The following is a 13,105-nucleotide window of genomic DNA, read 5'->3' as shown; positions in this document are numbered from 1 at the left end:
GGGTATCCGAACTTGTCGTCGGCGAGCGGTGGCTACAGGTTCTCGTAGACCCCCAGCCGAACCCGGAGGCTGTACCTCCGGATCTCCTCTACTGTGGCGTCCTAGTAGTAACGTTACCTGGTGCCCTTGCGACTGCGCCACGAGTAGCCGAACTTGTCGTAGCCGAGCGGCGCCTGCAGGTTCGCGTAGCGCCGCCCCCAGCCGAGACGGGCGGCTGCGCCTTCCGGCATCTCCTCCACGGTGGCTTCCCAGTACCATGCCCCTCGTGATACACCTGCAAAGAACCACACATTATTAAATTAATAACTCATATTTTGTACTGCACGCGCATGCCTCTATCGCATCTACTTGCGGCCGTCCTATCTCATTTCTTAAAACCTCGCTTGCAACTCGTGCTAGATACACCTAATAGAACCACACATTTAGAGCGCACTATCCTATAAACCACACCCAAGGGGCACCTAAGGGAGCGCCTGTTGTATAAAATCGGTCGAGACCCGACATTCCAGCAAGTTATCGTATCGAAGGGCCTTTATGCCCTTAATGGTAAGGCTTCACTTTATCTATGGTAAGCCCTCGGAACTCACAAAAATATCTGACTCAACAAAAGTCTCATCACCATACAGCACCCTGTGCCCATCGTCAAATGTATTCTTCAGGCGGCCTAGTCAAGATGATTACAATTGAAAATAATCGCGTAAAACGAAACAACGCTATTTTCTCTCTATCACACTTCCACATTAGTCCGATAGAGACAATAGCGTTTCGTTTCTCTGCAAACGGTTGTCATCTTGGCTAGGAGCCTGGTGTCCCTGCATGTGTACTCACCGTGGGTGGCGCGCACCATGCAGTAGCCCTTCTCGCCGGTGACCGCGAGCCGGTCCTCGGATATCTTCAGCTGCGGCGCGCGGTCGTGTAACGCGAGCAACACGATGCCGGGACAGAGCGAACGGTACAACCAGCCTGGGATGGGCTTGCCGCTCCATTCATTGCTCTCGTCAAATTCCTGGAAAATGGAAATTTATATGAGTTTGATGACATCTGGTAACGAATGTATGCCAAGTCTGATTTCCTACTGACCTGTCTGAACGGAGCGTGAGGGTCAGGCTCGGCCAGTATATACCGATAACCATCCTTATTAAACGGATGCTCGGTAGGATACCCATGGGATGGTAGCTTGAGACTGGCGGGGTCGGCGGCGCGGCCCTTCTTGCCGGCCGGGGCGCCCGCCTCGGCCGCGCCGCCGACGGCCGGACGGCGCTTGCCTTGACGTCCCTTTACGTTGCCTGCCAGGGGTACTGAAAAAAAACGAAATACAAGTGATATCGCAGGAAAATGCTGGTGCAGTCATATTATTTAAAGTCTAATTCAGCATTTACATACATGATAGATAAATGTATATGGTAGAATAATGCCGCGTGTCCAGCGTAGGGTTGCCGACCGTACTATATTATATAGTATTGTACTATATTTTGGCTCTCTGTACTATATACTTTTGGAAAAATATATAGTACGCTAAAATACTATATTTCCGATTAAACGTGTATTACACTCATGTTTAGTATTTTATCTAAAAGTACTATATTTTTTTGAAATGTACTATATTCCACCAAAAAAAAGTTGGCAACCCTAGTCCAGCGGGTACAATTCTTACACAATTTCATTATATTGGCAATTGGATTGTGGATTGTGGAGGGAAAACGAAATTCAAGAACATTGGTGATACCACTCAATTTCTTTGTGATCAACTGACCAATGAATGAAAGTGGCGTTGACACAAGTACGCCAACAATGATATGATGGGCGCCAAATTAAATTACAACCAAATTAATTGACTGATCAGATTGGCAATCGAATTGCTAGGTAACAAGAATGTATGCAAATCGCTATAGTGCTCTAGCCGCATTTAAAGAGTCCTTAAGATATCGATTAGACCAATTAATCAAAAATAATAACTTCGTGTACGCATATTTATGCCAAATTGGTCAATTTTTAAGCCTTGACTGTACATAGAAATGTACTCAGACATGATATTTTGTAGACATGTAGGTACTACTTTGTAGTATGTATCGAAGATTTCCACGTGTAAGTAAGCATAAGCAATGCACATTAAATCCGAGGTTAGCGGATATCCCACACTTTGTCACTGCTCTTCGATAGTGTACGTAACGATGCAATAATAAATCCATCGGTGCATAATGCATATTAACCGTCCAATTTCAATACACCTCCTACTGGGAGCTGGGACGAATATCTGAATGTTAAGGTGAATGTTAAAATAGGTTACATTATAGTTTGCATATGAAGTGTGGCTTATCAGAAGTGATCATTACCAACTTGGTTGCTATTTGGAAATGAACTTTGCTCATGAGACAATAAGGTGGAATTTAATACGAGTAAGAGAAGTAATAAGAAATTTTAAAAAGATGATATTCGTCTGTGCCTACGTGATGGGTTGCGGTTGCGCTATAGAATTTCTTCGTTTTGTTCTTCGGTGATTCTAATGCCTGACAAGATTATAGAGAAAAAAAAAATGTAATATTGTAAATTATGATACAATATCATATCAGTCAGGAATCATTTGTGCGATTTCATGCTGACAATAGAGCTGTCCCGAAATACTTTTGAGCATGTTTTACTGTTTGATAATAATGATAATAAGATTTACTAGTAATCAAGGTGCCGCCTACAAACTTTCTTCGTTGCCCTAAGGTTGGCTGGTAGAGAACGCCTTATCCTTATGATATTAAGACCGCCTTTTGTACAATAGTTTTATTTGTGCAATTAAGATTCAATAAAATAAGGTGGTATAAAAACAACAAAATTAATTAATAATATTTTTTTTTATGATATAGGAGGCAAACGAGCAGACGGATCGCTTGAAGCGATTAACGCCGCCCATGGACACATAAATTCGTTTTAAGCTCATCGGAGCCTAATAGGGAATAAAATAATATTAAGTCATATGAGTGTCCGTTTTAAAACTAAAACGAATCTAAACAACTACAGCTTATATTTTAAAATATTAAAAATATACGATTATACAATCGAACAGTATTACCCTCCTCTTAGTCAGTCAAGCAATAAAAGCTTGTAAATTAAAAAAACTCACATTCCATGTCGAATGCTCCAATATCACCTAAGCCCAATAAGTGACAAAATTCTTTCGTAAGACGCGCGATAAGATAGCGCTATCAATGTGAACTGCGTCTAATCGACGTCTATTTGCCGTGTCATTACTCAGAGTAGGCGAGCCGGCCAATAGCACCAGACCTGTCCAGTGTAACTGAACCTCAAACCTCCTACCTAATAACGAGAGCATAATAAGATGATTACAGCATTAGTTTCGTTTAAAAAGCATACGCAATTTCAGCAGTTCGGTTCACGCGTCTATCATAAATTATATAAAATGGTGTAAGAAGAAGAAGCTACTGTATGGTGCGGCTTGCAGCGTCGTGTTTTATAAATAAAATCATTATTGTGATATCACTGCGAAAACTCGCAGTGATACTCGCAGTGAGCGTTGTAAACACAACGCTCTATGATGCTATGGGAAGTACCATCGACCAGACTGTTAAATGTTAATTGACAATTCGAAAATCTAATTGCAGACATAAGTTCCACCGATGACCAGATAAAAAAAACCGGGCAAGTGCGAGTCGGACTCGCGCACGAAGGTACCATAATGAAAAACAAAACGGAAAAAAAATGCAAAAAAAAAACGGTCACCCATCCAAGTACTGACCACGCCCGACGTTGCTTAACTTTGGTCAAAAATCACGTTTGTTGTATGGGAGCCCCATTTAAATCTTTATTTTATTCTGTTTTTATTTGTTGTTATAGCGGCAACAGAAATACATCATCTGTGAAAATTTCAACTGTCTAGCTATCACGGTTCGTGAGATTCAGCCTGGTGACAGACAGACGGACGGACGGACGGACGGACAGCGAAGTCTTAGTAATAGGGTCCCGTTTTACCTTTTGGGTACTGAACCCTAATGATGCTGTATATTTGATTCTGAGCGCAAGATTATATATTAAGCTCAAGATTTTATATTGAGTTCAAGATCGGTAACCCTTATCGTTGTCTAAGGGCGGAATGGGCGGGTTCTGCCATCTGTCCTCAAACTAAAAGGAGGCGGCTAAACTCTATCCCCCTTATTCATAAACACGCTACAAGTCAAATAAATGATTTATCTATCTATCTATTTACAAGCATCAATTATATATCAAGGGGGTATCTGGGCGCCTATAGCCAAGACGATAATCTTTTGCAGAAACCGTAATGCATCTGCTATGCTATCTGGCTCTCTACCGCACTAATATGGAAGAGTGATAGAGAGACAAACAGCTTGCGTTTCGTTTTCTGCAATCGATTTTCATCTTGGCAAGGCACCCTGGTCACTCTGGCTCGCTTGCGGTAGATAAGGGATGGGAATAGCGCTTTTGGTTAGGGATAGCAGTTCGAATATATCCTATAAAAGTGTAAGATATAAGTCATTTTATCTCTTACTAATACAAACAATTCCGTATAAACAAGAACTTGTCGTAAACAACCTTTTTATTACGATATACTTAGCCAGACTGTAGGCCCATTCACCAGTTATTTCAAAGGTTCTGCAGAACCTGTTTTTCGATATCGATTGAGAGTGTAATATTTGTCAGTAAAGTTTTTTGTTATGCATTTTTTTATTATTATTTTATTTTACTTATTAGGTGGCGAATAAGAAGTGACGCTATTTTATAAGGGCATTATTAATTTAACCTACAGATGTGTTAAGTTGCAGAAAGTTCCAAAAAGTTAGAAAAGTTCTCGGAAATTTTCACAGGTAACAAAGGAAACTTTCATTTTGGAAATGGAAATATTCGATTCCTATACAAAAATATGAGAAGAAAAAAAAACCGCGAATTTGGGAAACTTTCCGATGGCGGCGATGGCATATCACGATATATATAAAATAATAACTGATATATTTAAAAACATGATTTGTTTATACGTAATTAATTTAGTGTAACTACTGCATTTCTTATAAATAAATACTTTTAATATATTATAGTTTGATCTACGACATTACATAATGTTATTCTTGGTATAATGGTTATAACTGTTATAAGGTATATTTACACGTCGTCTAATAAACACTGCAATAATTATTTTATTACATACCTACACTAAAACATATTTGTTCTAACTAGTGACATTATAAATTAAACATTACACACCCACAAACAAATACATAGGGTGTAAGGTAGGGGGTAGGGTATCGATTTAAACTTGCACGACCTTCACTAACTGTTTAAGAGTGGTATTCTACCTGTCCATTTTCTTTGTCCAATGTCATTGCGTCTCACTCTCTAATTACTGTAATTACACAAAATGTGAGACGCAGCAATACACATTTGCATTAGACAGATAGAATACCACCCTAAAAGCGCCACTTGCACCATCCCACTAACCAGGGGTTAACCGTTAAACTAGTGTCAAATTGTACTGCTAACCATGGTTACTCCAGGTTTAACCGGTTAACCCCGGGTTAGTGAACGGTGCAAGTGCATGGCGCTAACCCCGGCTACACACGTTAACTATAAATCGTAGCGATTAATCTGTGCAGTCCGACTTGCGCAGTTTTATCTACCGTGTGTATGACAATTAGTTACCATAATCGACAACGATTTGTCATACACACGGTATATAAAACTGCGCAAATCGGACTGCACAGATTAATCGCTACGATTTATAGTTACGTGTGTAGCTGGCATAAGCTACATTATTGCGTGCTCTTACTTTTATTAATTAATCCCGACGTTCGACGTTTGATCGTGATATAACATAACATATCGCTCTTGGTTAATTGCAGGCAGACCCAAGTATACAATTTCGTTATGGCTCAAAACGATGTGCCTATTAACCTACCTACTGTTTTATAGCCTTGTTTAGTATCAGTACTACATTTTACGAGAAGACATACATACTTACCTATATCTTTATGAAGGAGGCATATAAGCTATTAATGTAAATATTATTTTTTTGCAGTATATTTCAACTAATTTTATCCAAAACCTTAACTATTTATACATCTAAACTTTCCTCTTGAATCACTATTTTTTCACTTCAACAGATTCTGTTGATGAAAACCGCATTAAAATTTCGTTGTGTAGGTACACTAGGTACGTACTAGGTAGGTACCTAGTTTAAAAGATTTAAGCGTACAGACAGACGGAAAGAGTTTGATGTATAGTCGGAATACGTATATTACGCATGTAGGTACTATTATGTACTTATGTAGAGATATAACAGAAGCAGTGTCGGAAAGGTACATTGAATAAATATTAAAGTTATTATTGAAAACAAGAATTTAAATAGGTAATTTCAAAATAAATCCTTACAATTCATGATCGGTCAAATTGAGCTCTAATCTTTACCCATTATTTTAAATACCTATATAGGTCATTATTATTCGTACGCGTTACACGATTGTCCAATCGTTCAAACATTTTCCATAAGAGAACGAGATAAACACGTAAAACAATCGAAGTAAAATATACATACATACCTATGTATAACGTATGAGCCACAGCGTCAGTGATAACGCGCAAATAAAACAAAAATATGTACGAAAAAACTTACCAGCCATCAAAGTTCAAGGTGATGAACCATTTAAATCTAAAATCAATAGTCAAGACACAGCACCGACGACACAATGCCTATGTGAGACGAGGAAATACTGATATAACACATACGTAGAGCTATGTGTGCATGTTTACAAACACGAATGCATACAATAGCGGGCAATGTGGTGATGGAATATTGTAGATGTGTCTGGGAGTTGACCGCGTGTGCGCCGACGGTAGTGCTTGGTTTGACTGACGGAGCGATAACGAATAGTGAATGTACAGACATATATCACAACTAAGTTGTGCCTGCGGCTCCGGTCGCATGGGCTTCCGATTGTATTTCCCCCGCGGGGTGGATTCCCAAAAATAAAATACAGTAAATCCCCAGGACTTCAGGCTAAATTTCATCAAAACTGCTTCAGTATTCAGCCATGAAAAGGTATATAAAGGTAGGTAAGCCATGAATATGTAGTTGGATGCATCAAAATAGACGTTACATCTACTCTACATTTTACACAAAAGTATATCTTAGTAACCTTGACTGTATGAAAATCAAGCATGCTGATTTCTTACTTTTTCAGAAACGGTTCAGCATTAAAGCATTAGATTACAAATTCCGTTACGTATGGTACCCACCACAAAGTATGAACCAAATCCTATTTAATAATTGAACTACTTCCTCCCTTTTGGAGGTCGGTAAAAATTAAGTTACATAGTTGTTTATCTATCTACCACGGTAACTGAGGTATCCATATTGAGGGCAACTTAACTAGCGGAGTTAATTGTCTGGAACCAGCACGTACGACGAGAAATGTGACTGATTGTTTAAAACTATGTACATTATGTCGTAAACAACCAGTATGGTGTACCAACGCCCACACTCTTAACTGTCCATCGGTGGACCTTATGACTTTTGTAATAAGGTCCACCGATGTACAGTTAAGAGTGTTGCTGTTTGTACCTATGGCTTCAATGGGAAAATTGTTAGAATATTAAGGCCCGAGTACACAATGGGCCATCGCCGGCCACTCCAAGGGACGCAGCCATGCGGTAGAATGAGATAGCAATATCACTTGCTCCCTCTAACGCATAAATGCGTCCCTTGGAGTGGCCGGCGATGGCCTATTGTGTACTGGGGTCTTTACATAGCTGCAACCGAAGGTAGAGTCTATTTCACAGAACAATAATCGAGATAGAAGGAAAGAGTTCGTCGATTTATATGGAAACCAAGCGTGCCGACTTTTTACCACCTACAGTGACGTCACAGCTGCAATTTAGTGATGGGAAATCCTAACCGATTCAAAGACACCGATGCCCCTCTACCCCGCTACGATTCAACTGTCTTGCTCATACTCATGGATTTTATATCTGCGGTCCCGCTCGCTCACTTCCCGCTCCCCCGCGAACCACGCCAAAAATCGAATAGTACGCCGAGTAGTTTCAATGTGAGAGGACGCGCTTTCGAGCGGTTTCATTCTGTCGACGCTGGTGGATATCTTCGCGTAATCTCAAGTAAGTTTGTTAAAATATTAAGTATATTCGTTGATATATTATTGTAACAGGAGAGATTAGTATAGAAATGCAAGGTAAAAAACACAATTTTAGATAACCTAAAAATCACAAATCGATTAACGTGAATGTCATCGATTTTCTGACGGACGAATAATAAAGACAGACGAATGATACAGACAGACGAATGGTAAAAACAGACGAATGATATTTAACGGAATCATTAGATTCCTAAATAATATTTGAATTGATTTTTAAAATACTACTTATTATTCTAAAAAAAGATTGTATCTAATACTTTTTTATATGTACATGTATAGGTATAAAATTTAGACAATTTTCAATTTTTTGGATATAACTCAATAAGTATATATGTTGTTGTAGGCTATGGAAACATCAAAATCGCGAAATAAAACCAGGGAAGAAATTTTAGAAGCCAAAAGAAGAGCTAGCCGAATACGCCATGAAAAAATTAAAAAAGATTCGAAACTAAGTGCACTGAGAAAAGAACAACAAAAAGAAAACTATGCAAAAAGAAAGAGAGAGAAGCGTGTCGTATCTATAAAAGATAAAAGTACAGATGAACAGCAGAAACAAAGACAGAAATGGCGTGAAAATTCGAGAGCATATTACTGCAAGAAAAAGCAGACTAAGGAAATACTCCAAGTGAATATTAGGGAAGAAGAAGAAAGTGAACTGATTGAGTCTAGCGGCGGTAGTGACAAAGATCCCTTACTCGTTGAACCGCCATATTCAGTGAGGCAAGACACAAACAAAAAAAATGTGGTTACTGTACTTTCGGACGTCAAAGTAAACTATGGTCTTAAAACCCTTAAAAATCTAGTGGGAAAAAGTATTAAAGAATTAAAACATAAGTAAATGTTTCATAGAGTGTGGCCAGTCAATTGTGTCACAAGAAAAAGGCGGCAAAATCAAATTTTACAGGTGCCACGCTGATAGTACGCCGAACACATGTGTATAATCGATAGACATGTGTAAATTATATGTAACTGCCGCTTTTTTCATATTTTTCGTATTAATGAGTACCGCCTTGTTCATAATAGAAGAAAAGAGTTCGTCGATTTATATGAGAACCGAGCGTGTAACATTTTGCGTTAAATCGAATTTAGCGTGTGGACGGATTCAAGCGCTTTTTTAACGCGCGTTGAAATAGCGCTCGTGCGTATGAGGGCTAAGCCAGCAGACTTCGACGGGAGAGGACGCGCGCGCTGGTCTTGCGACGCACCCGCTCATCATTAGTTTTAACTTTGTTCCTTTTACTGTAAGAAGTAAGACTGAATGTAGAATATATTTTTTTTGTAACGATAAGGATAATTATTAGGTATATGTTATGTTGAGTAGTTCTTATTTGCAAATCGTTATTTTGATTAATTTATAAAGTAGAAACCAAAGCGTGAAATCATAATCATTAACAAAGATCTTGTTGAAACTTATGTGATAAATAGTTAAGTATAATTGATAATTTCTTATTGTTAACCTTACTTACCAAAGTCTATATCTACAATCTAATCATATAGGTATAGAGCATAGGTGTAAAATGAAACTACATATTGATTTCTCTTCGTAATTTCATAAGTTCAAGCTGAATAGTGCCTTCAACAGGCCGGCATAAACGTTTGATTATTTACTTGGGCAAAATGATTCCGCCTTATAATAAAACTTTGATTGTTCTTAATCTAACTTAAGAGGATTGTGAAGCTACAGGTGAAAACACGGTTTTCATACAAATGGCGGTCATGTTTTCACCCTGTAAACATAGACTGATTTTCATGAATATTGGAAATTAAACGCACACACCTAGTTTTATAGCATAGGTACCTAGAACTTTTCAATATTCTTAAAAATCGGTCTATGTTTACGCGGTGAAAAACGCTACCGCTTTTTGTGAGATGAGAAATCATGTAACTTCACAATCCTCTTAATAACAAACATTTCTTATGGACAAATTCTCAATGTACCTACAATGATGGCTACAAATAAATCGTTTCTCTTTTATTTTCTCTTTTATTTAATAAACGATGAAAAAAAATTTTTTTTAATGTGTAACAATAATTACTCTCCCTGAAACAAAATCATTTTGTTGTACAATTGTCTCTTCGTCACTGTGGGTTTCATATGCTTAGTTAAATATCGGAGGCGTAAGTCAATGTACGTGTCTGTGATTGCTTTCATTAAGTTGACTAAATGGTTTTCTGTGGGCGATTGGTCAAATTGGTGTATAGCAATAGAACTGAATATGTTAGTGTTAATGAAACAACGCAAGACCTTATTTATTATTTGGGACTTGCTCACTGATGGGTTAATACAAAAATTTTTTGAATTGTTAATTATTTCTCTGATTTCTAATTCTGCCACTTTACATATTTGGATGGTATCTTTGGATGGATATGCAAGCCCACCTTTATCTTTTCTAATTATAAAATCATATGTATGACATAAGCTAGATTCTTGTAATGACAAAGCATTGCTACATTCAATACATTTTATTGTTTTGCCAAGTGTTCGTACCACATATCCAGCAATGTATGTTATAATTTGCTCGGTAAACTCTGTCATTTTCGGCGTCGTGGAACAAAAATAATCAAAATCTTTTAAACTACTCATATTCAGGTCTTTATTTTCGACGTCTTCAGACTCATCACTAAGGGTACCGCGTGTTGTAGTACTATTGATTATTTTAACAGCTGAAGAACAGTTAAGTACTGAAATGTGTTCTAAGTCTACGCAATTACCAGTGTTACTATTTTTTATTTCAACATGACACAGCAATTTTTTATAAAAAGATTGAAACTGTTTTGATGTAGGGTTATTGTTACATCCGCCATGGGCCCGTACATTACCAAAAAACAACTCTAGGTGATCTTGACTGAATCTATACATGGACAAGAACTTAATCTTTTCTTCTTCAATTAAGTGGTTAAATAAAAATTTCGTACTTTTAATACACACTAAAAGACCAACAAAGCCAGTTTTTCTGCCACTTTTGAGCAAAGAATCGCCTTGTGAAGTCTGCAGTCTCTGTATGTAACTTTCTGCTTTCGTTAGGAGTTCCATGACTTGAGTTTTGTTTTTTGAATTTAATGGCTGCTTATATCCTAGCTGTTTTAGGTTTCTAGAATTTAGGACATCAAATAAGTCGTTAAAAATTCGGATGAATTCTGCTGTGGCCGATGACTTTTTGAAGTCTGCAATTTTCAATGTCTCCCTACAAAAATCTAAGGAAATGGCAACGCTATTACTCAGAAGTTGAGTTGCTAACTTCACTTTCATTTTCTGATTATGGAAACTGATATGATGCTTTCTTAATTTGTTGGCTAAATGAAAATTCTCTGAATTTTGAAGTTTGTGTAAATTTTCAAAATGCGACCATGAGATAACATCGCCATTTCCATCAACAATATTACCATAGGCCTGAAGACAGTTTCTTACCAATTTAACCATATGACAGGCGTCTAAGAATATTGCAACTGGTTTCTTTGTCACTGGATGTTCAAAAGTGGTTTTCATGTCGTCATTTGGTCCTAAATTACATCCCAAAACTTTTGCCATTGATAAATTTGATGCGCTGCCATCGAATGTTAATCCAACTACAGTAATGGCCGATTCGTGTAGATTTCTTAGACATTGTAATACTAGTTCTGCCTTTTGTTTACCGTTTAATCCATCTATTAAAAAATATCCGACAGGAACCTAAAAAAACACGGGAATTACACTAAGCTGAGCACCTAACATCTATTTCATTATAGTAACACAGTAAAGAAAATTAAAGTAAAAATTAATAATAGAAAAGAAAGGTAAGATAAGGAAGAGTAAAGTAAAAACAAGCAAAGTAACGAAAAGGAAGACAAAATAAGTTACCTTCCAGTTTGCATTTATACCAGTGACCATAAATACTAAGGCCTCTTTTGCTTCAGGGATTTCATCCGTGTCCAAGCCTCCCCCGAAATCAACGTAGCCTTGGAATTTTTTGCCGTCCCATTCAATTTTCCTCCTTATTGCCATTTCATCCATCATTAGACAGCAGTACAGGGGACCTTCCTTTTTTTTTGCCATCACCTTTAAAGCTTCCAATGACTCAGTAGTGAAGCCAGGATTACCGTCAATGACTTTGTACCAATTCCGGATTGTGACAGGATGTGGCAAGCTTAAATTGAAAACCTTTCTGACGTAGTTGTAGGCCTTACTTGAGTAATAGTGTAACGTTAGTGCAAAACTCCGAAGAGCTGGTGAGTATTTTGATGTTGTGACCGATCCATTGGCATTCTTCATTTGCCTAGAGTAAAGTTCTTTTGTCGTAACATTGGTTGCTTTTAACGTTTCAGCTTGTTCCTCGCTGATCAACGTATTTTTTTTCAAGCACGTTAGTAATGCCACAAGGGAAAGTATTTTATTTACTTGTCGACGGTTTTTTTCCTGCAAGCGTTTAATTTGTTTGACTTTTACTTTTATCATCTGCCTTGCGCTTTTCAATTGGTTCATAATTTTCTTCTTCTTTGGTGTATGAATTGAAGTTTCGTCTGATGTGGATGGTTCATTAATATCCTGTAAGTGTAATACACTTTGAAATATAATATTTAATGCATAACTACTAATTACACAAATTTAAAAACAAATTAGTAACTATGTCATAATTTTATAGAAAAACTCACTTTTTCCAGCTTTCTTTTCCTTGGCGTGGTCTTGATCGAGTCTTTCTCTAAAGAAGCTGGACCTTTTATCTGTAGCATAAAAAATAATGTATTAATTACACTAAACACCGCACACACAACACACACACACCATACACGCGCCCACACACACACACACACACCATACACGCGCCCACACACACACACACACACACACACACGCACACGCACTCGCACACGCACACGCACACACACACACACACACACACACACACACACACACACAAATAAGCACTTTATGCGCAAAAATATTGTGACGTATAAATGTACCT

At 37.8% G+C, this 13,105-nt stretch overlaps 1 protein-coding gene across 2 annotated transcripts in view; it reads right to left on the bottom strand.

Moving 5' to 3' along the window:
• The window catches only part of LOC134792229 (set1/Ash2 histone methyltransferase complex subunit ASH2), a 30,758-nt gene that overhangs the window by 9,228 nt on the left and 8,425 nt on the right, over nt 1-13,105 (bottom strand). Inside the window, exons 1-4 of one of the 2 annotated variants that reach the window (XM_063763489.1) lie at nt 6,629-6,865; nt 1,081-1,298; nt 829-1,006; nt 118-274 (exon numbers count right to left, since the gene is read on the bottom strand). In XM_063763489.1, the coding sequence (XP_063619559.1) occupies nt 118-274; nt 829-1,006; nt 1,081-1,298; nt 6,629-6,635 (560 nt within the window). In that variant the 5' untranslated portion in view covers nt 6,636-6,865. Of the gene's footprint in view, nt 1-117; nt 275-828; nt 1,007-1,080; nt 1,299-6,628; nt 6,866-13,105 lie in introns of those variants that run through there. The other variant, XM_063763488.1, reaches the window with a different exon arrangement.

The sequence above is a fragment of the Cydia splendana genome, chromosome 7 (genome assembly GCF_910591565.1).
Source record: "Cydia splendana chromosome 7, ilCydSple1.2, whole genome shotgun sequence".
NCBI lineage: Eukaryota > Metazoa > Arthropoda > Insecta > Lepidoptera > Tortricidae > Cydia > Cydia splendana.
The sequence above is the reverse complement of the archived record's forward strand: the minus strand, read 5'-3'. Positions and strand labels throughout refer to the sequence as shown.